General features: G+C 46.6%; 2 protein-coding genes across 7 annotated transcripts in view; both read right to left on the bottom strand.

Annotated features, from left to right (window-relative positions):
• Positions 1–1,776: 1,776 nt before the first annotated feature.
• LOC115187612 (probable palmitoyltransferase ZDHHC11) lies at positions 1,777–18,091 on the bottom strand. The gene is made up of 12 exons (XM_029746580.1): positions 17,471–18,091; positions 17,240–17,273; positions 13,130–13,357; positions 11,908–12,086; positions 11,569–11,670; positions 11,190–11,314; positions 6,246–6,401; positions 5,723–5,841; positions 5,439–5,497; positions 5,141–5,201; positions 4,888–4,966; positions 1,777–3,614 (listed from the first exon to the last, which is right to left on the bottom strand). The coding sequence occupies exons 1-12, from the start codon at positions 17,479–17,481 to the stop codon at positions 3,505–3,507; spliced, it is 1,263 nt and encodes a 420-aa protein (XP_029602440.1). The 5' UTR covers positions 17,482–18,091; the 3' UTR covers positions 1,777–3,504.
• Positions 18,092–20,696: 2,605 nt separating this feature from the next.
• The window catches only part of LOC115187605 (bromodomain-containing protein 9), a 20,991-nt gene continuing 15,701 nt past the window's right edge, over positions 20,697–25,986 (bottom strand). For 4 of the 6 annotated variants that reach the window (XM_029746563.1, XM_029746567.1, XM_029746569.1 and 1 more), the window contains exons 14-18: positions 25,535–25,588; positions 25,262–25,367; positions 24,724–24,900; positions 24,174–24,254; positions 20,697–24,130 (exon numbers count right to left, since the gene is read on the bottom strand). In XM_029746563.1, coding sequence (XP_029602423.1) covers positions 24,111–24,130; positions 24,174–24,254; positions 24,724–24,900; positions 25,262–25,367; positions 25,535–25,588 — 438 coding nt within the window. In that variant the 3' untranslated portion in view covers positions 20,697–24,110. Of the gene's footprint in view, positions 24,255–24,723; positions 24,901–25,261; positions 25,368–25,534; positions 25,589–25,986 lie in introns of all 6 variants that reach the window. The other 2 variants (XM_029746564.1, XM_029746568.1) reach the window with 1 other exon arrangement.

The following is a 25,986-nucleotide window of genomic DNA, read 5'->3' as shown; positions in this document are numbered from 1 at the left end:
AGGTGATGGAGAACGTTGTTTTGTTTTATCCTTAATTGGATAAGTGAATTCTTTCCGTTCCGTGGGAATCTCTGTTCTGTCATGCTCTTTTGCAGTATGGCGTATTCGGGGGGGCTTCTAAAACATCTATCAAAGGTTAGATCAGCCAGTGAGGTAATTGTACTTTCATCTGTATTAGCTGCTGCTATTCAATCAATTGTACCCACATCCAATAATGTAATACTTCAGAATATATACTGCTCAAAAAAATAAAGGGAACACTAAAATAACACATCCTAGATCTGAATGAATGAAATAATCTTATTAAATACTTTTTTGTTTACATAGTTGAATGTGCTGACAACAAAATCACACAAAAATAATCAATGGAAATCCAATTTATCAACCCATGGAGGTCTGGATTTGGAGTCACACTCAAAATTAAAGTGGAAAACCACACTACAGGCTGATCCAACTTTGATGTAATGTCCTTAAAACAAGTCAAAATGAGGCTCAGTAGTGTGTGTGGCCTCCACGTGCCTGTATGACCTCCCTACAACGCCTGGGCATGCTCCTGATGAGGTGGCGGATGTTCTCCTGAGGGATCTCCTCCCAGACCTGGACTAAAGCATCCGCCTACTCCTGGACAGCCTATGGTGCAACGTTGCGTTGGTGGATGGAGCGAGACATGATGTCCCAGATGTGCTCAATTGGATTCAGGTCTGGGGAACGGGCGGGCCAGTCCATGGCATCAATGCCTTCCTCTTGCAGGAACTGCTGACACACTCCAGCCACATAAGGTCTAGCATTGTCTTGCATTAGGAGGAACCCAGGGCCAACCGCACCAGCATATGGTCTCACAAGGGGTCTGAGGATCTCATCTCGGTACCTAATGGCAGTCAGGTTACCTCTGGCGAGCACATGGAGGGCTGTGCGGCCCCCCAAAGAAATGCCACCCCACACCATGACTGACCCACCGCCAAACCGGTCATGCTGGAGGATGTTGCAAGCAGAAGAACGTTCTCCACGGCGTCTCCAGACTCTCACGTCTGTCACATGTGCTCAGTGGTAACCTGCTTTCATCTGTGAAGAGCACAGGGCGCCAGTGGCGAATTTGCCAATCTTGGAGTTCTCTGGCAAATGCCAAACATCCTGCACGGTGTTGGGCTGTAAGCACAACCCCCACCTGTGGATTTCGGGCCCTCATACCACCCTCATGGAGTCTGTTTCTGACCATTTGAGCAGACACATGCACATTTGTGGCCTGCTGGAGGTCATTTTGCAGGGCTCTGGCAGTGCTTCTCCTGCTCCTCCTTGCACAAAGGCGGAGGTAGCGGTCCTGCTGCTGGGTTGTTGCCCTCCTACGGCCTCCTCCACGTCTCCTGATGTACTGGCCTGTCTCCTGGTAGCGCCTCCATGCTCTGGACACTACGCTGACAGACACAGCAAACCTTCTTGCCACAGCTCGCATTGATGTGCCATCCTGGATGAGCTGCACTACCTGAGCCACTTGTGTGGGTTGTAGACTCTGTCTCATGCTACCACTAGAGTGAAAGCACCGACAGCATTCAAAAGTGACCAAAACATCAGCCAGGAAGCATAGGAACTGAGAAGTGGTCTGTGGTTACCACCTGCAGAACCACTCCTTTATTGGGGGTGTCTTGCTAATTGCCTATAATTTCCACCTGTTGTCTATTCCATTTGCACAACAGCATGTGAAATTTATTGTCAATCAGTGTTGCTTCCTAAGTGGACAGTTAGATTTCACAGAAGTGTGATTGACTTGGAGTTACATTGTGTTGTTTAAGTGTTCCCTTTATTTTTTTGAGCAGTATATATTCTGAGTGAAATGTATTCCACAATAAAGAGACAGTACAGACAGAGTGAGAAAGCAGTAGCACACCACTAAGGTCCAAGGTCAAAGGCCATGGCATGTATATAGAAAGATTAGAAAATAAAAACCTATTTTCTCCAGGAAATGCACCCTGGCTCTAGTCTGGGTACAGGATGTCTTGTGTGGGCTGGTCAATACACGGCCTGTGGGATTCTCTCTCTAGGGAAACAACATTTCCCTCAAAGATACAGTAGAGGCAATTTGCATCCCAATTGGCACACTATTCCTTTGGTGCACTACTGTTAACCAGGACTTATAGGGTGTCATTTGGGATGCACCCTCTCTCTAGGGAAATAAGATATTCCCTAAAAGATAGAGATTGGGACAGAACCCTCTCCTTCCTTCAACATCAACAGTTCTGCTTGGAATGCACATGGGACTTGAAAATCAAAGTCTCAAAGTCTCTGTAATTGTATCACTCTGCCCCCATCTAACCTCTGTGGGTAATTTGATTTCTATGTATGGTTAATTCTCTGATCTTGTCCACTCATGGCATAGACCTCTTTAAAGGGTTATACACCTAGTGGTAATGATTTAACATGTAGAACTGGAGATTATATAACAGTGTCCACTGGGGCCAGGCAGGCTGGTGGTGAAACAGCACCAGAGGAGGCTAGTGAGGGGAGGACACCTCATAATAATGGCTGGAATGGAGTGAACGGAATGGTATCAAACAAAATACATTCATTCCGTTCCAGCCATTACTATGATCCGTGTCCTCCCCATTTAAAGTGCGACCAGCCACCACTGTACAGCACTCATGGATTATCCAAGACACTAATTTAGGTACAGCTCCAAGAAATGTTTCTTAGGAATGACAAATGCTCTGCCACTCCATTGCCTGGATATACATAGGGTATAAATTAAGGACATTTATTGTAGTTCAATTGTTGTTCAATGAGTCTCAGTAGCGCCACTGTGTGGTTAGCTTGGGAATGGAACATTTCATTCAAGTGTTTGTATGGTATGTTTACACATTTTATAATTAAATTCAGGCAAGATCATTATGATCTGAAATGGCTAAATTAGCAAGTAAAACAATTCTTTAAATCCTCAGATAAAATACATAAAATTGCTACAAAATAAATGTCCTTCCCATCACTCAGTGTAAATATCCTATTAAAATAGTAAATTATTTTAAAAAAAGCCAATGTCACCCATCGGAGTCAAGATTTGAGAAATCACATTGTCTGTCCTCTTCCATAGGAATCCAGGTTGCATCCAATGTGTTCTATTCACTAGCACATTCCATAACATTCCATGATGCATTTTAGAAGCTCGGAATCCAAAGTTCCATTTCCAGGTCCAAGTGGTGATCGTCATAGGCAACAGCAGGAGGTCCGTTGGAGGCATCATGGTGGCTTCAATCCAGCATGAACATTCTATTTGTTCCCCAGTGCTGTGCTGGGTAAATACTGCTGCCGGTGGCCGATTCCATGGCTTCTGACCAGACAACATCAACAGTCATTCTTTGTTCATTTCCCAAAGATTTAACATGTTGTATCGACCAGTTAGTCAACATCCAGTAGGTGATCTACTGTACTGCACACGGACGACGTTCGCTATGGCGTGTCAATGCCTTTAGTTCCTCAGGTACTGTGTGTGGCCACCTGTAGAGCATCAGAGACCAGCTACTGATGAGCTCTGTCAGTGTAGGGGACCCCCTCACACTGGCCTGCTCTGGGGCCCTCTCCACCTCCACCCAACCTCCAGCCCAAGGGGTCATCCATCACCACTTCACCTTCCAGACAGAACATTTAAAACATGTCAGTGAGGAAAACCAGCAGATTGGAATTAGTTACACTGATAATCACCTAGGCCTGTGTCCCAAATTGCACCCTATTCCCTATGCAGTGCACTACTTTTGACCAGGACCCATATTCACTGGGTGCTGGTCAAAGGTAGTGAACTAAATAGGGAACAGGGTGCCATTTGGGACACAACTCTAGTTAAATAGGAAAGACCCAGAGACCTAAATTCAGCGTAGGCGTGTAAAAAAGTTCATGCTGAATTTAAAATGTCTGCCCAAACTCACCTGGTATAATCTGGGTGGGTAAACTCCCCGGATATAATCTGGGTGGGTAAACTCCCCGGGTATATTCTGGGTGGGTATACTCCCCGGGTATATTCTGGGTGGGTATACTCCCCAGGTATAATCTGGGTGGGTAAACTCCCCGGGTATATTCTGGGTGGGTATACTCCCCGGGTATATTCTGGGTGGGTATACTCCCCGGGTATATTCTGGGTGGGTATACTCCCCGGGTATATTCTGGGTGGGTATACTCCCCTGGTATATTCTGGGTGGGTATACTAACCTGGTATAATCTGGGTGGGTTTACTCCCCTGGTATAATCTGGGTGGATAAACTCCCCTGGTATAATCTGGGTGGATAAACTCACCTGGTATAATCTGGGTGGATAAACTCACCTGGTATAATCTGGGTGGGTACACCCACCTGGTATAATCTGGGTGGGTAAACTCACCTGGTATAATCTGGGTGGGTACACTCACCTGGTATCATCTGGGTGGGTACACTCACCTGGTATCATCTGGGTGGGTACATTCACCTGGTATCATCTGGGTGGTACATTCACCTGGTATCATCTGGGTGGGTACACTCACCTGGTATCATCTGGGTGGGTACACTCACCTGGTATCATCTGGGTGGGTACACTCACCTGGTATCACCTGGTTGGGTACACTCACCTGGTATCATCTGGGTGGGTACACTCACCTGGTATCATCTGGGTGTGTAAACTCACCTGGTATAATCTGGGTGTGTAAACTCACCTGGTATAATCTGGGTGGGTAAACTCACCTGGTATAATCTGGGTGGGTAAACTCACCTGGTATAATCTGGGTGGGTAAACTCACCTGGTATAATCTGGGTGGGTAAACTCACCTGGTATCATCTGGGTGGGTAAACTCACCTGGTATCATCTGGGTGGGTAAACTCACCTGGTATCATCTGGGTGGGTAAACTCACCTGGTATCATCTGGGTGGGTAAACTCACCTGGTATAATCTGGGTGGGTAGCTCTGTGCCATAGTAAAAGCCATTTTCCTTTTCTGATGATTTAGTGAAGTTGTCCAACTAGAACAAGAACATATTGACTTATTTTATTATAACAATATTTTCTAGCAAATGTTCCTAACTGATAGTTCTGAAACAAAAGACCTTCATACAGACAATACCCTAAATATTATTTTACAATACGATGACAAAAGTAGTTCAGTGATAACCTTTCATTTGGTTAGGGTAACTGACCTCAGTACAGAAAGATCCAGAAAGTCGACTTGAAATAGTTCCTGTTTCCTGATTCTTGCAGCTACCACAGAAAAAAACAAGGAGGTGCCATGCATAATATGTGATTCTACAAGTCTATCTTTGAGATAAGTACAATAATGTGTTATTCTATAAGTCTATCTTTGAGATAACTTTTACACTTTGGAAGACTACAATTTCACATCTGCATAGCAGGAAAACTTCCAGTACTTGTGTCTTGCAACACTGTACATGATAACCAAATGCATCGGTATCATGATTTCCTAGTGGGATTACCTACCTGACACTGTCTGACAACAACGCATCACAATCCATGGAGGGCTCCATTTGCAGATGATTCTAAAAAACAATAAAATCAACATATCAATCCTGAGAATACATGATTGTGTAGTCTCACTTGTACCAAACTCATGGCTGTGGGATTGAACAAAAATAGTTTGCAAGCAACTATTGGAATTGGGGTCGCAAAATTCCAGTAACTTTCCCAAAATGCAAAGTTTTTCCAGAAATCCTGGTTGGTTAATCACCAAGGCCAGAGAGGAGTAGTGAAACAAAGGATCTGACCTGTCCAGCGTTGCCGTTGCTGTCAGATGACTGGGGAAAGCCCATCTCTATGTCCTGCTGGCTGGCCTGGTTACGCCGTCTTGTTATAATGTAGTCATACGTGCTCATTTTGTTTAACACTGCAGAGACCAGAGGAATGAAGGAAGGAAGACATGCACTATGTAGCGTCTTGTTGTGATGACTTTGTGTATTGTTGTAATGCTGCAAGAGAAACATCCTCAGAGAGAATAATGAAGTGTTGTCATGCCAACTCACATACAGATACACTATTCCATCGGTTCCATTGTACTAAATCAAGCTAAAATCTAGTATATGGAAGGTATTCAAAAGTATTTTGACATATGTACAATATTTTACCCAGGTCTGGGCCCGTATTCACAAAGTCTCAGAACAGAACTGCTGATCAAGGATCAGTTTTGCTTTTCAGATCATAATGAACACGGTTATGTTTTTATATCCTAGATCAGCACTTTCACTCTGAGACACTTGATACATACAGCCCCTGGACCAGTTTGTAACTCACAGAGATAGATGTGGAAGCCCAGTAGGTGAACCAGCAGCAGTAGAGAGCCAGTAGCCAACATGACCGTGAGGAAGGCTACAACCAGGAGACTCCCTGAGCTTGTCTCCATGGGTGCCAGGGGCAGGAAGACCAGCCACGTCCCGTTACTCAACACACCTACAGACAGGAAGACCAGCCACGTCCCGTTACTCAACACACCTACAGACAGGAAGACCAGCCACGTCCCGTTACTCATCACACCTACAGACAGGAAGACCAGCCACGTCCCGTTACTCATCACACCTACAGACAGGAAGACCAGCCACGTCCCGTTACTCAACACACCTACAGACAGGAAGACCAGCCACGTCCCGTTACTCATCACACCTACAGACAGGAAGACCAGCCACGTCCCGTTACTCAACACACCTACAGACAGGAAGACCAGCCACGTCCCGTTACTCAACACACCTACAGACAGGAAGACCAGCCACGTCCCGTTACTCATCACACCTACAGACAGGAAGACCAGCCACGTCCCGTTACTCAACACACCTACAGACAGGAAGACCAGCCACGTCCCGTTACTCAACACACCTACAGACAGGAAGACCAGCCACGTCCCATTACTCAACACACCTACAGACAGGAAGACCAGCCACGTCCCGTTACTCAACACACCTACAGACAGGAAGACCAGCCACGTCCCGTTACTCAACACACCTACAGACAGGAAGACCAGCCACGTCCCATTACTCATCACACCTACAGACAGGAAGAACAGCCACGTCCCGTTACTCAACACACCTACAGACAGGAAGACCAGCCACGTCCCGTTACTTATCACACCTACAGACAGGAAGACCAGCCACGTCCCGTTACTCAACACACCTACAGACAGGAAGACCAGCCACGTCCCGTTACTCAACACACCTACAGACAGGAAGACCAGCCACGTCCCGTTACTCATCACACCTACAGACAGGAAGACCAGCCACGTCCCGTTACTCAACACACCTACAGACAGGAAGACCAGCCACGTCCCGTTACTCATCACACCCACAGACAGGAAGACCAGCCACGTCCCATTACTCATCACACCTACAGACAGGAAGACCAGCCACGTCCCGTTACTCAACACACCTACAGACAGGAAGACCAGCCACGTTCCGTTACTCAACACACCTACAGACAGGAAGACCAGCCACGTCCCGTTACTCAACACACCTACAGACAGGAAGACCAGCCACGTCCCGTTACTCAACACACCTACAGACAGGAAGACCAGCCACGTCCCGTTACTCAACACACCTACAGACAGGAAGACCAGCCACGTCCCGTTACTCATCACACCTACAGACAGGAAGACCAGCCACGTCCCGTTACTCAACACACCTACAGACAGGAAGACCAGCCACGTCCCGTTACTCATCACACCTACAGACAGGAAGACCAGCCACGTCCCGTTACTCATCACACCTACAGACAGGAAGACCAGCCACGTCCCGTTACTCAACACACCTACAGACAGGAAGACCAGCCACGTCCCGTTACTCAACACACCTACAGACAGGAAGACCAGCCACGTCCCGTTACTCATCACACCTACAGACAGGAAGACCAGCCACGTCCCGTTACTCATCACACCTACAGACAGGAAGACCAGCCACGTCCCGTTACTCATCACACCTACAGACAGGAAGACCAGCCACGTCCCGTTACTCAACACACCTACAGACAGGAAGACCAGCCACGTCCCGTTACTCATCACACCTACAGACAGGAAGACCAGCCACGTCCCGTTACTCATCACACCTACAGACAGGAAGACCAGCCACGTCCCGTTACTCAACACACCTACAGACAGGAAGACCAGCCACGTCCCGTTACTCAACACACCTACAGACAGGAAGACCAGCCACGTCCCATTACTCAACACACCTACAGACAGGAAGACCAGCCACGTCCCGTTACTCAACACACCTACAGACAGGAAGACCAGCCACGTCCCGTTACTCATCACACCTACAGACAGGAAGACCAGCCACGTCCCGTTACTCATCACACCTACAGACAGGAAGACCAGCCACGTCCCGTTACTCATAACACCTACAGACAGGAAGACCAGCCACGTCCCGTTACTCATAACACCTACAGACAGGAAGACCAGCCACGTCCCGTTACTCATCACACCCACAGACAGGAAGACCAGCCACGTCCCGTTACTCATCACACCCACAGACAGGAAGACCAGCCACGTCCCATTACTCATCACACCTACAGACAGGAAGACCAGCCACGTCCCGTTACTCAACACACCTACAGACAGGAAGACCAGCCACGTCCCGTTACTCATCACACCTACAGACAGGAAGACCAGCCACGTCCCGTTACTCATCACACCTACAGACAGGAAGACCAGCCACGTCCCGTTACTCATAACACCTACAGACAGGAAGACCAGCCACGTCCCGTTACTCAACACACCTACAGACAGGAAGACCAGCCACGTCTCGTTACTCAACACACCTACAGACAGGAAGACCAGCCACGTCCCGTTACTCAACACACCTACAGACAGGAAGACCAGCCACGTCCCGTTACTCATCACACCCACAGACAGGAAGACCAGCCACGTCCCGTTACTCATCACACCTACAGACAGGAAGACCAGCCACGTCCCGTTACTCAACACACCCACAGACAGGAAGACCAGCCACGTCTCGTTACTCAACACACCTACAGACAGGAAGACCAGCCACGTCTCGTTACTCAACACACCTACAGACAGGAAGACCAGCCACGTCCCGTTACTCATCACACCTACAGACAGGAAGACCAGCCACGTCCCGTTACTCAACACACCTACAGACAGGAAGACCAGCCACGTCCCGTTACTCAACACACCTACAGACAGGAAGACCAGCCACGTCCCGTTACTCAACACACCTACAGACAGGAAGACCAGCCACGTCCCGTTACTCATCACACCTACAGACAGGAAGACCAGCCACGTCCCGTTACTCATCACACCTACAGACAGGAAGACCAGCCACGTCTCGTTACTCAACACACCTACAGACAGGAAGACCAGCCACGTCCCGTTACTCATCACACCTACACAGACAGGAAGACCAGCCACGTCCCGTTTTTTTGCCCATACCTGACATAGATGATCAAAATCATCATCCAATTACTTCTCTGATGACCTCATATTGAACCCAGTCGTCTGCATTGCCTCCTCTCTATCTAGTCTAGTTAAGCTGACCTAACACCACCGAAGACCACGACTCACTGGTAAACTGTGGTGAGGTGATGAACTCACTGGTATACTGTGGTGAGGTGATGAACTCACTGGTAAACTGCGGTGAGGTGATGAACTCACTGGTAAACTGTGTTGAGGTGATGAACTCACTGGTAAACTGTGGTGAGGTGATGAACTCACTGGTAAACTGTGGTGAGGTGATGAACTCACTGGTATACTGTGGTGAGGTGATGAACTCACTGGTAAACTGTGGTGAGGTGATGAACTCACTGGTAAACTGTGGTGCGGTGATGAACTCACTGGTAAACTGTGGTGCGGTGATGAACTCACTGGTAAACTGTGGTGAGGTGATGAACTCACTGGTAAACTGTGGTGAGGTGATAAACTCACTGGTAAACTGTGGTGAGGTGATGAACTCACTGGTAAACTGCGGTGAGGTGATGAACTCACTGGTTAACTGTGGTGAGGTGATGAACTCACTGGTAAACTGTGGTGAGGTGATGAACTCACTGGTAAACTGTGGTGAGGTGATAAACTCACTGGTAAACTGTGGTGAGGTGATGAACTCACTGGTAAACTGTGGTGAGGTGATAAACTCACTGGTAAACTGTGGTGAGGTGATGAACTCACTGGTAAACTGTGGTGAGGTGATAAACTCACTGGTAAACTGTGGTGAGGTGATGAACTCACTGGTAATGTCACATCCTGACCAGTATAGGGGTTATTTGTTATTGTAGTTTGGTCAGGACGTGGCAGGGGGTGTTTGTTTTATGTGGTTCAGGGTGTGTTTGTGTATGTGTTCATGTAGAGGGGTATTTGATTTATATGGTTCGGGGTGGTTGTGTATGTAGAGGGGTATTTGATTTATTAGTCCAGGGTTTTGGTTATTGTTCTATGTTAGTTTATTTCTATGTTCAGTCTAGTTGTTTGTATTTCTATGTTTAGCTAATTGGTGTTGGGGCCTTCAGTTGGAGGCAGCTGTCTATCGTTGCCTGTGATTGAAGGTCCTATATTTAGGAGTGTGTTTGTTTTGGGAATTGTGGGAGATTGTTTCTTGTTTTGCTGTGTGCCTGATGAGACTGTCTAGTTCGTTTGTTTTTGTATGCGTTGTTTGTGTTTTTCCTTCTTCACCAAATAAAATGAAGATGAGTATACATTTTCCCGCTGCGTTTTGGTCTACACCCTACGACACCCGTGACAGGTAAACTGTGGTGAGGTGATGAACTCACTGGTAAACTATGGTACTGTCACGTCCTGACCAGTATAGGGGTTATTTGTTATTGTAGTTTGGTCAGGACGTGGCAGGGGGTGTTTGTTTTATGTGGTTCAGGGTGTGTTTTGTGTACGTGTTTAGGTAGAGGGGTATTTGATTTATTAGTCTGGGGTTTGTTAGTCATTGTTCTATGTTAGTATATTTTCTATGTTCTATGTTTAGTTATTGGGGTTGGACCTTCAATTGGAGGCAGCTGGTTATTGTTGCCTCTGAGGGTCCTATAATTAGGAGTTTGTTTTTGTGGGAGATTGTTTCTTGTTTTGCTGTATGCCTGATGAGACTGTCTAGTTTGTTTGTTTTTGTATACGGTGTTTGTGTTTCCCTTCTTCACCAAATAAAAAAGAAGATGAGTGTACATTTGCCCGCTGCGTCTTGGTCTCTAACCTACGACATCCGTGACAGGTACGGTGAGGAGACGGAAACTCACTGTCAAACTGTTGTGCGGTGCGGAGACTGGCAGGGTCCATATAATGCTGGATGAAGATGAACAGGATGACCATGAGAAGCACGAGGACGCCCAGCGTAGCAGACAACACCGTCACAAAGAAGTACCTGAGGAGGAGAAACAGAGAAACGTGGCTTTGATCTCAATCAAATGTATTGGATTTTACCTTGTCCTTTTTATATGAGGCACAAAGTGCTTTCCAGTTACCCGGCCCAGACCCCAAAGAACAAGCAAAGCAGAAGCTAAAGCAAAGTGGCTGGAATAAACTACATTTAAAAGAATGATATTCAAAACAATATTTCCTCAAACTCTTAGTAGTCAACGTGACTGAAATGGGCCATCCTCCCATGCTTCCTCTTACCAGTAGTTCTGACCCCCCACACAGTTATTCAGCCATTTACAATGGTGGTCAAAGTCTTCAATACACTTGTTGCACACACCACAGTGCTTCACTTTCGGGTCCCTAGAGAGAGACACAGAGAAACCACATCAACCTTGTTGCAATTTCCTCAATGAGAAAAAAAACACAATTGTATCTCAATGTATAGTATAATGCAACAGGTCAGGAATATGTACTTTTAAAGGGGAAATTCTGAATTCAAACCGGAACAAAATATCTGCCCGCCACTTTTAAAAGCGAATGAAAACATTTGACCATTTCCAGATTGCCCTTTTAAAGAGACTTGGGTGAGATACATACACATTGATTTTACACAGGTAGCAGTGTAGGTTGTGGATAACATGAGGTTGTTTCTTCTTGTCGAAGACAGGCAGTGGGTTGGAGTAGCTCTTCTTGGCACGGACGCCTGCCTCTGCTGGGTCTATAGACACGGCAGCTAGATGGGTGACCAGGTGCACAATGAAGGCTATACCAGTCAGCTGCATAGTGGAATGGTCAAGGGACTAACAAGGGAAATATTGATACAATTGATCAAATAACCACACCATGAACCATAGTAGAATCCAAACCAGCTTGAATATCTGATTCAGTAGCGATGTTTGACATAAGAAGTGTCCACTCTCATTCCAGATGTCATTTTCACAGACCTTAGTGACTTCAAATGACTATACGGTATACTAGTGAATAATACTAGTGAATAATACTAGTGAATAATATAACCTTCAACTCATTCATGATCTTCTCACAGAAGATTCCATTGTGTGTGGAAGAGCCACACATAAGAAACGGGGCATTTAGGAGAGCCATGGAGGTACACATAAGAAACGGGGCATTTAGGAGAGCCATGGAGGTACACATAAGAAACGGGGCATTTAGGAGAGCCATGGAGGTACACATAAGAAACGGGGCATTTAGGAGAGCCATGGAGGTACACAAAAGCTTCTCTATGTGAGGAGGAGTAGTAGTGCCAAGTCTGAATAAATAAACCCTTTCTGTTTCTGCCATCAACCTGCTAGCCTTTAAACAAGAGGTGCAGCTGACATCATACTGCAGTCAAATCAAGACAAAAGACGCTGTGATGACAGTGGCTTACATCCCAAATGGCACCCTATTCCCTACATAGTACACAACTTTTGACCTAAAGTAGTGCACTATGTAGGGAATAGGGTGCCATTTGGGACGTTAGGCAACATTAAAGCCTTCTATGCAATTTATAGGTCTTGCTCTTCACTCAAAGCAGAAATATTTCAGGAACTGAAACCAAGCAAGACATCTCACAGAAAACATCTGACGTGAACACCTTGGTCAAATATTTACACTTATTTGAGTTGAGAATGACTTTTGGTACTATTCTATTGGTTCTACTTGTACCTGGAAAACTAAATCAAATGGTTCTACTTGTACCAGGCAAAGTCAATCGAGTGCAGCTCAAGTATTTGAAAGTATTTGACCCAGGCCCCCTTGAAACCTTTTCAACCTCTGCTTTCAACCCAGAGTCCTTGACTCCTTGAGTAAAGGTTACAGAGTAGGCCATGTGGCTCCAGGGTGAAGGTAGTAGTGGGATATAGATCCCAAAGCCAACTACAGCCATGTAGCTGTATATTGTCCATCCCACCAGCTGGAAGGAGTGAGGGGGACAGGCCCAGCCGTTAACCCTGGAGAGAGATGCCGCCGAGGGGGTCACCAGCTCATTCCTGCTGCTGCCGCGTGCAGGGGCCGTCCGCCTCAGCCCCCGCCCAAAACAGCTCATCTGGAACACAGAAGACAGCGACACATAGGACCAAGGTCCCAAATGGCACCCTATTCAGTGCACTACTTTAAACCAGGACCCATAGTTCTCTGATCAAATGTAGTGCACTATATAGAGACTAGTGTGCCATTTGGGACGCATCCCAGGCATTTCTCCTGACCACAATACCTGACCAGGAAAACCTCTCTGGTTATAGACTATGATGACTAGCACCCTGGTTATAGTCTATGATGACTAGCACCCTGGTTATAGACTATGATGACTAGCACCCTGGTTATAGACTATGATGACTATGACCCTGGTTATAGACTATGATGACTAGCACCCTGGTTATAGACTATGATGACTAGGACCCTGGTTATAGACTATGATGACTAGGACCCTGGTTATAGACTATGATGACTAGCACCCTGGTTATAGACTATGATGACTAGGACCCTGGTTATAGACTATGATGACTAGGACCCTGGTTATAGACTATGCTGACTAGGACCCTGGTTATTGTCTATGCTGACTAGGACCCTGGTTATAGACTATGATGACTAGGACCCTGGTTATAGTCTACGAACCTGGTTATAGACTATGCTGACTAGGACCCTGGTTATAGTCTATGATGACTAGGAACCTGGTTATAGTCTACGAACCTGGTTATAGACTATGATGACTAGGACCCTGGTTATAGACTATGATGACTAGGAACCTGGTTATAGTCTATGATGACTAGGAACCTGGTTATAGTCTACGAACCTGGTTATAGACTATGCTGACTAGGACCCTGGTTATAGACTATGATGATTAGGACCCTGGTTATAGTCTATGATGACTAGGACCCTGGTTATAGACTATGATGACTAGGACCCTGGTTATAGACTATGATGACTAGGAACCTGGTTATAGTCTATGATGACTAGGATCCTGGTTATAGACTATGATGACTAGGACCCTGGTTATAGACTATGATGACTAGGACCCTGGTTATAGTCTATGATGACTAGGAACCTGGTTATAGTCTACGAACCTGGTTATAGACTATGCTGACTAGGACCCTGGTTATTGTCTATGCTGACTAGGACCCTGGTTATAGACTATGATGACTAGGACCCTGGTTATAGTCTATGATGACTAGGAACCTGGTTATAGTCTACGAACCTGGTTATAGACTATGATGACTAGGAACCTGGTTATAGTCTATTATGACTAGGAACCTGGTTATAGTCTATGATGACTAGGAACCTGGTTATAGACTATGATGACTAGGAACCTGGTTATAGTCTATGATGACTAGGAACCTGGTTATAGTCTACGAACCTGGTTATAGTCTATGCTGACTAGGAACCTGGTTATAGACTATGATGACTAGGACCCTGGTTATAGACTATGATGACTATGACCCTGGTTATAGACTATGATGACTAGGACCCTGGTTATAGACTATGCTGACTAGGACCCTGGTTATAGTCTATGATGACTAGGAACCTGGTTATAGACTATGATGACTAGGAACCTGGTTATAGACTATGATGACTAGGAACCTGGTTATTGTCTATGCTGACTAGGACCCTGGTTATAGACTATGATGACTAGGACCCTGGTTATAGTCTATGATGACTAGGACCCTGGTTATAGACTATGATGACTAGGAACCTGGTTATTGTCTATGCTGACTAGGACCCTGGTTATAGACTATGATGACTAGGACCCTGGTTATAGTCTATGATGACTAGGAACCTGGTTATAGACTATGATGACTAGGAACCTGGTTATAGTCTACGAACCTGGTTATAGACTATGCTGACTAGGACCCTGGTTATAGACTATGCTGACTAGGACCCTGGTTATAGACTATGCTGACTAGGACCCTGGTTATTGTCTATGCTGACTAGGACCCTGGTTATAGACTATGCTGACTAGGACCCTGGTTATTGTCTATGCTGACTAGGACCCTGGTTATTGTCTATGCTGACTAGGACCCTGGTTATAGACTATGATGACTAGGACCCTGGTTATAGACTATGATGACTAGGACCCTGGTTATAGACTATGATGACTAGGAACCTGGTTATAGTCTATGATGACTAGGAACCTGGTTATAGTCTACGAACCTGGTTATAGACTATGCTGACTAGGACCCTGGTTATAGTCTATGCTGACTAGGACCCTGGTTATAGACTATGCTGACTAGGACCCTGGTTATTGTCTATGCTGACTAGGACCCTGGTTATTGTCTATGCTGACTAGGACCCTGGTTATTGTCTATGCTGACTAGGACCCTGGTTATAGACTATGATGACTAGGACCCTGGTTTTAGACTATGATGACTAGGACCCTGGTTATTGTCTATGCTGACTAGGACCCTGGTTATAGACTATGATGACTAGGACCCTGGTTTTAGACTATGATGACTAGGACCCTGGTTATAGACTATGATCCAAAGTTCTTCATTTTGTGTGTCAAATGGCCAAGGACAACTTGCCCCCTTCCATCATCACACCAAAAGTGAAAAGGATGTTTTGTGTCTCTTTTAGAACGCATGATGCCACACTGGTAGGCTGCGGTTACATTTGCCAGGGAAATGAGTTGAGTTGGAGCATGACGGCATCGTTACCATCCCCCACAACCATCCTGTATCAACAGCTTATCTCACCGTGTCCATAGCGGTTCAGCATAGTATCTAAACACTCTGGGCTGACGTCCCAAATGGCACCCGATTCCCTATATATTACACTACTTCTGACCAGGACCCATAGCGCTCTAGTCTAATGTAGTGCCCTATATAAAGAACAGGGTGCCGTTTGGGACGGGCACAACTGTGGTCATAATATCCAACCCTTCTGGGCGGTTTCGGTTAAGATGAAAACAAATGTACTTCCTTTTCTTTGGACTATCTGTTTTTTAAAAACAGAAGTTCGTTTCACAAGGAGGATATTGCTTTGAGCAGTCAGCCAGTCACAACATTTTAACCTTTCCCAATCAAAGCTGAACTTTTTCTATGACATTTACGCGGACAAAGTCCTCCTATGCCACTATGTTTCTATCGTTATTTCTGACTTAAAATTGTCCCTTCCTCGTCTTACCTTCTCCACTAAGCTGTCAAAATCATAATGACCATTCTCTTAATTCTCAAAATTCAATTGTCAGAATGTTAGTGCATGAAAAATGATGATGCTGTAGAGCTAATCGTATTGTCATCATCTTCATTTTGGCACACTTGGGCATTGAGCCAGCGCTTTGACATGGGCGTATGATCCTGTGTGCCTCCTGAGTTCATTGACAGGGGTTGAAATTCGGTTGCCTAGCAAATTCAGTAATAAATCCCTGTGGCGTATTCATTAAGCGCCATACGGAAGAAGATGTACTGAAACTGGGAAAGACTAGTCTAGACTTGTCCAATAAGAAACCCTCGTTTTCGTTTGCAGTTGTAAAACGTTTTGCCCCGGTGTGGACTAATGAATAGGACCCAGGCTTCTTATTTGCGCTCCTGCCAATCTGATGGTTTCTCCGACTACACTGTTTTGCTAGGCAAATAATGTAGCCCTAGTTCCCACAATAGTTGAAACATAAATCGAGACAGGAAAATGTATAGTGAGGCAAATGGCTTTATTATAGAGAAGCCATAACAAAATGCACCAACCGGACGTTTGTAACTGCGAATGTTCCATAATGCGATTTGTTTTCATCATCTGTCAGTCACACACTCAACAACGCTAGCAAACAACACCACAATCAGAACTAAACATTTTCCAAAACACCAACGTGCACAGCTGCAAACATAAAATACATAAACTGATTAGACACATTATATCAAAACACATCAAATGTGCTATTGAAGTTGACCTTTTTACATCTGTAAAGTGTATTCAAAATTATCAGAAAATTACTTACGTTTGTCGGATGGCGTTCAATAACGAAAAGCACACTGTGATGACAAAAATAAATATTTGCTCAAATTAAGAAGCAGAATTCACCGTCTTGATTGCCCATAATTGTTTGGTTCACCCAATCAGTCGGACTTTTGTCTCAACTACAGTCTCTTGCCAAAACGCAAAAGCGCAGTGAATCAATTGAGCAGGCAACACTTAGGAAGGCTACTAGGCTATATAAAATGTAACGTACGTAAGATCCATATCAAAGGAACTTGCACGGTGGGTGTCAGTCAATCATCATAAGTTGGAGAACTTATCTCGCGGTGCGACCACTGCTATGGAAACTGGCCTTGGAGAAACGCGCATGCCCCGTACGCGGTGCTAATATAACACCCTCTGAAAGGACGCCTTTAACATTTACCAGGCTGACTGTACAACCAAGTTTCTGAGTACTTTGCATACCTAAAACATTATTTTTTTTTAAATAAAAATGAAATATATGTGTACATATGCAGCCTAGAACTCTAGCCCTATAACCTTGGCATTGCATTCATCTTCATGTAGCTGTAATTAGGGAGATTCCTTCCCATGACTTGTTTGCTTCTTTAGGAGTAATTTACTTTACAGTTATTATGCTACATCATTTATAGCCTCCACAGAACAACAGGAACTGAAACCAGGTAGGAAATACTGTGGCAGTGAAACTTCTGCTTTCTTAACAGACTCCTACACATGCTTTAAAGACTGCATCCTAAATGGAACCCTGTTCCCTCTATAGTGCACTTTTAAAGAATGTGTAGGAGTCTGTTCCAGTTCATCCCAAAGGTGTTCGATGGGGTTGAGATTTCCCTTCACTGGAACTAAGGGGCCTAGCCAGAACCATGAAAAACAGCCCCAGGCCCATTATTCTTCCTCCACCAAACTTTACAGTTGGCACTATGCATTGGGGCAGGTAGGGTTCTCCTGGCATCCGCCAAACCCAGATTTATCTGTCAGACTGCCAGATGGTGAAGCGTGATTCATCACTCAAGAGAACGCATGTCCACTGCTCCAAAGTCCAATGGTGGCGAGCTTTACACCACTCCAGGGGGCACTTGGCATTGCGCATGGTGATTTTAGGCTCGTGTATGGCTGCTCGGCCATGGAAACCCATTTCATGAAGCTCCTGACGAACAGTTCTTGTGCTGATGTTGCTTCCAGAGGCAGTTTGAAACTCAGTAGTGAGTGTTGTAACCGAGGACAGATCATTTTAATGCCCTACACGCTTCAGCACTAGGTGGTCCCGTTCTGTGAGCTTGTGTGGCCTACCACTTCACGGCTGAGTCGTTGTTGCTCCTAGACGTTTCCATATTACAATAACAGCACTTACAGTTGACCGGGGAAGCTCTAGCAGGGCAGAAATTTGACAAACTTACTTGTTGGAAAGGTGGCATCCTATGACGGTGCCACGTTGAAAGTCACTGAACTCTTCAGTAAGGCCATTCTACTGCCAATGTTTGTCTATGGAGATTGCATGGCGGTGTGCTCTATTTTATACACCTGTCAGCAACGGGTTTGGCTGAAATAGCAGAATATACTAATTTAAAGGTGTCCACATACTTTTGTATATATAGTGTATATTGTTCCTTTGTATCCTGTTTCTTACCCGCCATCCCTAATGGTCTGAATGAACCCTTTTCAGAACTTGATGGGCATAAACCAGCACAGACCTACTAACAACATTGACATTCATTTCAGTGTGATGTTTTGAACTCAACATTGAATAGTCTCTTTCCTCTCAGCCACAGAGATACAGTGGCTGTGAGAAGAGATGGAACATTGTATGGCAACTGTGTTACCTTTCCATTAATACAAGAGTCCATTCTAGAATTGTCCTTAAATAGAACAGACAGTTCAGCTAAAACTGGTGGGTTGGACATGTAGCTTAGCAACAATAGCTCTTGGGTGGCCTGTAAGAGACTCCACTCCAACATGCTTGTTCCTTTTTTCACTAACAGTGGGCAGCCATGTAAACACAGGGACCAGTCCTTTTCACACCGGACCAATACAACCTGCGTGATAACATCCTTTATGAGAGGAGGACAGTTGGTAGGCTCCTGGGGCCTTATTATATATCAAGTGTCTCAGAGTAAAAGACTGCTGATTTAGGATCAGTTTAGCCATTTAGTTCACAATGAACAGGATTACATGGACGGGGGGGTCTGATCCTGGATCAGCACTCCTATGCTGAGATGGTTGATACATATGGTCCCTGAGCTTGTTTTTAACCTTTATTGAACTAGGCAAGTTAGATACAAACAAATTCTTATTTACAAAGACGGCCTATCCCGGCCAAACCCTCCCCTAAGCCGGACGACACTGGGCCAATTGTGCACCACCCTATGGGACTTCCGAATTACGGCCGGTTGTGATACAGCCCGGGATCGAACCAGGGTCTGTAGTGATGCCTCTAGCACTGCAATGCACTGCCTTAGACCGCTGCGCCACTCGGGAGCCCTTTTATACCACTCTGATATCTGCCCTCTTGAAAAGTACGAGATAAGACTCCACTGTATCATATCAATCCCTGAAGTGCCCAAAACATTTGAAAGAAAAGCTAATGAATGACACAGTAGTGTGTACTACTGACACAGTAGGGTCTGTTTGGCCCTGTCCGGGGGTATCATCGGATGGGGCCACAGTGTCTCCTGACCCCTCCTGTCTCAGCCTCTAGTATTTATGCTGCAGTAGTTTATGTCGGGGGGCTAGGGTCAGTCTGTTATATCTGGAGTATTTCTCCTGTCTTATCCGGTGTCCTGTGTGAATTTAAGTATGCTCTCTCTAATTTTCTTTCTTTCTCTCTCTCTCGGGGGACCTGAGCCCTAGGACCATGCCTCAGGATTACCTGGCATGATGACTCCTTGCTGTCCCCAGTCCACCTAGCTGTGCTGCTGCTCCAGTTTCAACTGTTCTGCCTGCGGCTATGGAACCCTGACCTGTTCACCGGACGTGCTACCTGTCCCAGACCTGCTGTTTTCAACTCTCTAGAGACAGCAGGAGCGGTAGAGATACTCTGAATGATCGGCTATGAAAAGCCAACTGACATTTACTCCTGAGGTGCTGACCTGCTGCACCCTCGACAACCACTGTGATTATTATTATTTGACCCTGCTGGTCATCTATGAACATTTGAACATCTTGGCCATGTTCTGTTATAATCTCCACCCGGCACAGCCAGAAGAGGACTGGCCACCCCTCATAGCCTGGTTCCTCTCTAGGTTTCTTCCTAGGTTTTGGCCTTTCTAGGGAGTTTTTCCTAGCCACCGTGGCTTCTACACCTGCATTGCTTGCTGTTTGGGGTTTTAGGCTGGGTTTCTGTACAGCACTTTGAGATATCAGCTGATGTAAGAAGGGCTAAAAATACATTTGATTTGATTTGTAAAAACACAACCTGATGACACAGTACTGTGTAAAAACACAACCTGATGACACAGTACTGTGTAAAAACACAACCTGATGACACAGTACTGTGTAAAAACACAACCTGTGGCGACTTTATTCTCTTAAGTATAGCGCACATACAAATAATCTGTACAATCATGATGACCTTTCACAACATGTCTGAGGTTCGCTCTCGTTGTCCCCAGGGTGTTGAGAGCAGAGTCAGACAACAAAACTACCAGTGTGGTTAAAAACAGGACGTCAGATCAGCTCTGAGTAGAAGTTTCCTCTAAGCCACAGATCTAGGATCAGATTACCCATCAAACAATGTCTGACCCCAGACCAGTAGTTAGAGGCATCGTCTACCAACTCCCAAGTAGTGTCTCAATAGCAGTATCGCTATACTCAGAAGTCCTAATGTTGGATACAAACAAGCAGCATTATGTTGTCACCCAGAGTTACATTTGTTTGTTTTTCAAGCTACAGAAAACAATATTTTAGATAAAGCAGGTTTTTAAAGAGTTAAAACAGTTTCGTGTTTCCTTTTTTGCCTTGGAAAGTTGAGTATCATAGTATAGTGATACTGGTATTGTGACCAGAGCTACCCTAGTTAGAGCCAACTTGCCAGTGTGTGGGTTAGCTGTTGGATGTGGAGCCTGGCTCTGGAGACTGGAGAAACTCATAGGTCAGCTGTTGGATGTGGAGCCTGGCTCTGGGGACTGGAGGAACTCATAGGTTAGCTGTTGGATGTGGAGCCTGGCTCTGGAGACTGGAGAAACTCATAGGTCAGCTGTTGGATGTGGAGCCTGGCTCTGGAGACTGGAGGAACTCATAGGTCAGCTGTTGGATGTGGAGCCTGGCTCTGGAGACTGGAGAAACTCATAGGTCAGCTGTTGGATGTGGAGCCTGGCTCTGGGGACTGGAGGAACTCATAGGTTAGCTGTTGGATGTGGAGCCTGGCTCTGGAGACTGGAGAAACTCATAGGTCAGCTGTTGGATGTGGAGCCTGGCTCTGGGGACTGGAGGAACTCATAGGTCAGCTGTTGGATGTGGAGCCTGGCTCTGGGGACTGGAGGAACTCATAGGTCAGCTGTTGGATGTGGAGCCTGGCTCTGGGGACTGGAGGAACTCATAGGTTAGCTGTTGGCTGTGGAGCCTGGCTCTGGAGACTGGAGGAACTCATAGGTCAGCTGTTGGATGTGGAGCCTGGCTCTGGAGACTGGAGGAACTCATAGGTTAGCTGTTGGATGTGGAGCCTGGCTCTGGGGACTGGAGAAACTCATAGGTCAGCTGTTGGATGTGGAGCCTGGCTCTGGGGACTGGAGGAACTCATAGGTCAGCTGTTGGATGTGGAGCCTGGCTCTGGGGACTGGAGGAACTCATAGGTCAGCTGTTGGATGTGGAGCCTGGCTCTGGGGACTGGAGGAACTCATAGGTCAGCTGTTGGATGTGGAGCCTGGCTCTGGAGGAACTCATAGGTCAGCTGTTGGCTGTGGAGCCTGGCTCAGGAGACTGGAGGAACTCATAGGTCAGCTGTTGGATGTGGAGCCTTTCCTGGAGACTGGAGGAACTCATAGGTTAGCTGTTGGATGTGGAGCCTGGCTCTGGAGACTGGAGGAACTCATAGGTCAGCTGTTGGATGTGGAGCCTGGCTCTGGGGACTGGAGGAACTCATAGGTCAGCTGTTGGATGTGGAGCCTGGCTCTGGGGACTGGAGGAACTCATAGGTCAGCTGTTGGATGTGGAGCCTGGCTCTGGGGACTGGAGGAACTCATAGGTTAGCTGTTGGCTGTGGAGCCTGGCTCTGGAGACTGGAGGAACTCATAGGTCAGCTGTTGGATGTGGAGCCTGGCTCTGGAGACTGGAGGAACTCATAGGTTAGCTGTTGGATGTGGAGCCTGGCTCTGGGGACTGGAGAAACTCATAGGTCAGCTGTTGGATGTGGAGCCTGGCTCTGGGGACTGGAGGAACTCATAGGTCAGCTGTTGGATGTGGAGCCTGGCTCTGGGGACTGGAGGAACTCATAGGTCAGCTGTTGGATGTGGAGCCTGGCTCTGGAGGAACTCATAGGTCAGCTGTTGGCTGTGGAGCCTGGCTCAGGAGACTGGAGGAACTCATAGGTCAGCTGTTGGATGTGGAGCCTTTCCTGGAGACTGGAGGAACTCATAGGTTAGCTGTTGGATGTGGAGCCTGGCTCTGGAGACTGGAGGAACTCATAGGTCAGCTGTTGGATGTGGAGCCTGGCTCTGGGGACTGGAGGAACTCATAGGTTAGCTGTTGGATGTGGAGCCTGGCTCAGGAGACTGGAGGAACTCATAGGTTAGCTGTTGGATGTGGAGCCTGGCTCTGGAGACTGGAGGAACTCATAGGTCAGCTGTTGGATGTGGAGCCTGGCTCTGGGGACTGGAGGAACTCATAGGTCAGCTGTTGGATGTGGAGCCTGGCTCTGGAGACTGGAGGAACTCATAGGTCAGCTGTTGGATGTGGAGCCTGGCTCTGGGGACTGGAGGAACTCATAGGTTAGCTGTTGGATGGGGAGCCTGGCTCTGGGGACTGGAGGAATTCATAGGTCAGCTGTTGGATGTGGAGCCTGGCTCTGGAGACTAGAGGAACTCATAGGTCAGCTGTTGGATGTGGAGCCTGGCTCTGGAGACTGGAGGAACTCATAGGTTAGCTGTTGGATGTGGAGCCTGGCTCTGGAGACTGGAGGAACTCATAGGTCAGCTTTTGGATGTGGAGCCTGGCTCTGGAGCCTGGAGGAACTCATAGGTTAGCTGTTGGATGTGGAGCCTGGCTCTGGGGACTGGAGGAACTCATAGGTCAGCTGTTGGATGTGGAGCCTGGCTCAGGAGACTGGAGGAACTCATAGGTCAGCTGTTGGATGTGGAGCCTGGCTCTGGAGACTGGAGGAACTCATAGGTTAGCTGTTGGATGTGGAGCCTGGCTCTGGAGACTGGAGGAACTCATAGGTCAGCTGTTGGATGTGGAGCCTGGCTCTGGGGACTGGAGGAACTCATAGGTTAGCTGTTGGATGTGGAGCCTGACTCAGGAGACTGGAGGAACTCATAGGTTAGCTGTTGGATGTGGAGCCTGGCTCTGGAGACTGGAGGAACTCATAGGTCAGCTGTTGGATGTGGAGCCTGGCTCTGGAGACTGGAGGAACTCATAGGTCAGCTGTTGGCTGTGGAGCCTGGCTCTGGAGACTGGAGGAACTCATAGGTCAGCTGTTGGATGTGGAGCCTGGCTCTGGAGACTGGAGGAACTCATAGGTTAGCTGTTGGATGTGGAGCCTGGCTCTGGAGACTGGAGGAACTCATAGGTTAGCTGTTGGATGTGGAGCCTGGCTCTGGAGACTGGAGGAACTCATAGGTCAGCTGTTGGATGTGGAGCCTGGCTCTGGGGACTGGAGGAACTCATAGGTCAGCTGTTGGATGTGGAGCCTGGCTCTGGAGACTGGAGGAACTCATAGGTCAGCTGTTGGATGTGGAGCCTGGCTCTGGAGGAACTCATAGGTCAGCTGTTGGCTGTGGAGCCTGGCTCTGGAGACTGGAGGAACTCATACGGGTCATGAACCATCTCAGACTGGTCACCAACACCCAGGTGTGAGGGACTCCCTGAGGAGGAACATAGAAAAACAGGACCAACGGTCACTGAAACAAAGCACATAAATCACATGTCTATAAAGCCTTTGAAACGTTGAAAACCCATGTGTCCTTATAACATTTTACATGATATTTATTAATTTGGTAGAAGCTCTTATCCAGACCGTCTTTCCTTACAGCTTTAAGTGACTGATGGGACATACCGAGCCTGTAAGTGTCAACAAGGCACAAAATGGCAACTGGCACAGACAAATCCTGCATGTTTCTGACACCGACTTAGCGAGGCAGTTGGAAGAGCTCCTTTCTACGTCCCAAATGGCACCCTATTCCCTACATAGTGCACTACTTTTTGACCAGAGCTCTCTTGGCTCTGGTCAAAAGTAGTGCACTATATAGGGAATAGGGCACCATTTGGGACTTACAAACGGATACAGCCAGGCAAGTGGATGAGGTCCAGACAGTGTTGTCCTGCAGTCCTTACCCAGGTGGTGCTGGTCCCTGTCTGAGGTCCCTGACAGGGAGGAGAGGTTAGAGGAGGGTCTGGAGCCTCCCCTCTCCACCTGGCCCTCCTGGAACTCCTGCAGCAGCTTGGCTGCCTCCTCAAAGTGCTGCTGGCTGACCCCGTCTTCATGCTCCGGCTCCTTCTTCACTGACTTCCCTGAGAGGACAGGAGGGACACAGGGAAGACCATTACAGTCATACAAGTGATGAAGATGACAGGGTCTGCATACCGAACAGCACCCTATTCCCTATATAGTGCACTACTTTAGGGCTATGGTAAACAATCACTATAAAGACTGTGTGTGCCTGTGTGTGTGTCTGTGTGTGTGTCTGTGTGTGTCTGTGTGTGTGTGTGTGTGTGTGTGTGTGTGTGTCTGTGTGCCTGTGTGTGTCTGTGTGTGTGTGTGCCTGTGTGTGTGTGTGTGTGTGTATGTCTGTATGGGGGGTGGTGGTAAACACACAGGTGGTTAAGATAATGGAAGCGATACTACTGATTGACAACCAGGTAGGATTCTCACCTAAAGAGTTGAGCATGGACATCTCCAGAGACATGTCAGAGTAGCTCTTCATGGACATGAAGTCCAGCACTGAGCTGCCCTCTCCCAGACCTGTCCCATCAGCCATCTGGGCAAATAAACACACAGATCTGGAGGATCAACCATGTGGGGCAAGCAAGATGGACACACACACACACACACACACACACACACACACACACACACACACACACACACACACACACACACACACACTGTAAGCATATTCAATTGAACAGCTGTAAAATACTTTACCTGCATATCGTAAATGTTGTTCTTGGTTTCATCCGGTAACGCCATGTTTCTTTTCTGAAACACAAGACGACATGTTACAACCACATTAACATAATGTATATATACACCCAGCTTCTACCACTAGTTAACATAATGTACATATATACCCAGCTTCTACCACTAGTTAACATAATGTACATATATACCCAGCTTCTACCACTAGTTAACATAATGTACATATATACCCAGCTTCTACCACTAGTTAACATAATGTATATATACACCCAGCTTCTACCACTAGTTAATATAATGTACATATATACCCAGCTTCTACCACTAGTTAAAACTAGTTAACATAATGTATATATACACCCAGCTTCTACCACTAGTTAAAACTAGTTAACATAATGTATATATACACCCAGCTTCTACCACTAGTTAAAACTAGTTAACATAATGTACATATACCCAGC

The sequence above is a fragment of the Salmo trutta genome, unplaced genomic scaffold (genome assembly GCF_901001165.1).
Source record: "Salmo trutta unplaced genomic scaffold, fSalTru1.1, whole genome shotgun sequence".
NCBI classification, from domain to species: domain Eukaryota; kingdom Metazoa; phylum Chordata; class Actinopteri; order Salmoniformes; family Salmonidae; genus Salmo; species Salmo trutta.
This window is presented reverse-complemented; position numbering and strand designations above follow the sequence as displayed.

Bases quoted from the DNA above. Each gene is read 5' to 3' on its own strand.
- LOC115187612 (XM_029746580.1), bottom strand. The intron at 6,402-11,189 runs GTGAGTTTCCGT...TCCTGTCTGTAG, and splicing joins CACCGCACAACAGTTTGACA to GTGTGTTGAGTAACGGGACG. The intron at 4,967-5,140 runs GTCAGTTACCCT...TTCTTGTTCTAG, and splicing joins CTGGATCTTTCTGTACTGAG to TTGGACAACTTCACTAAATC.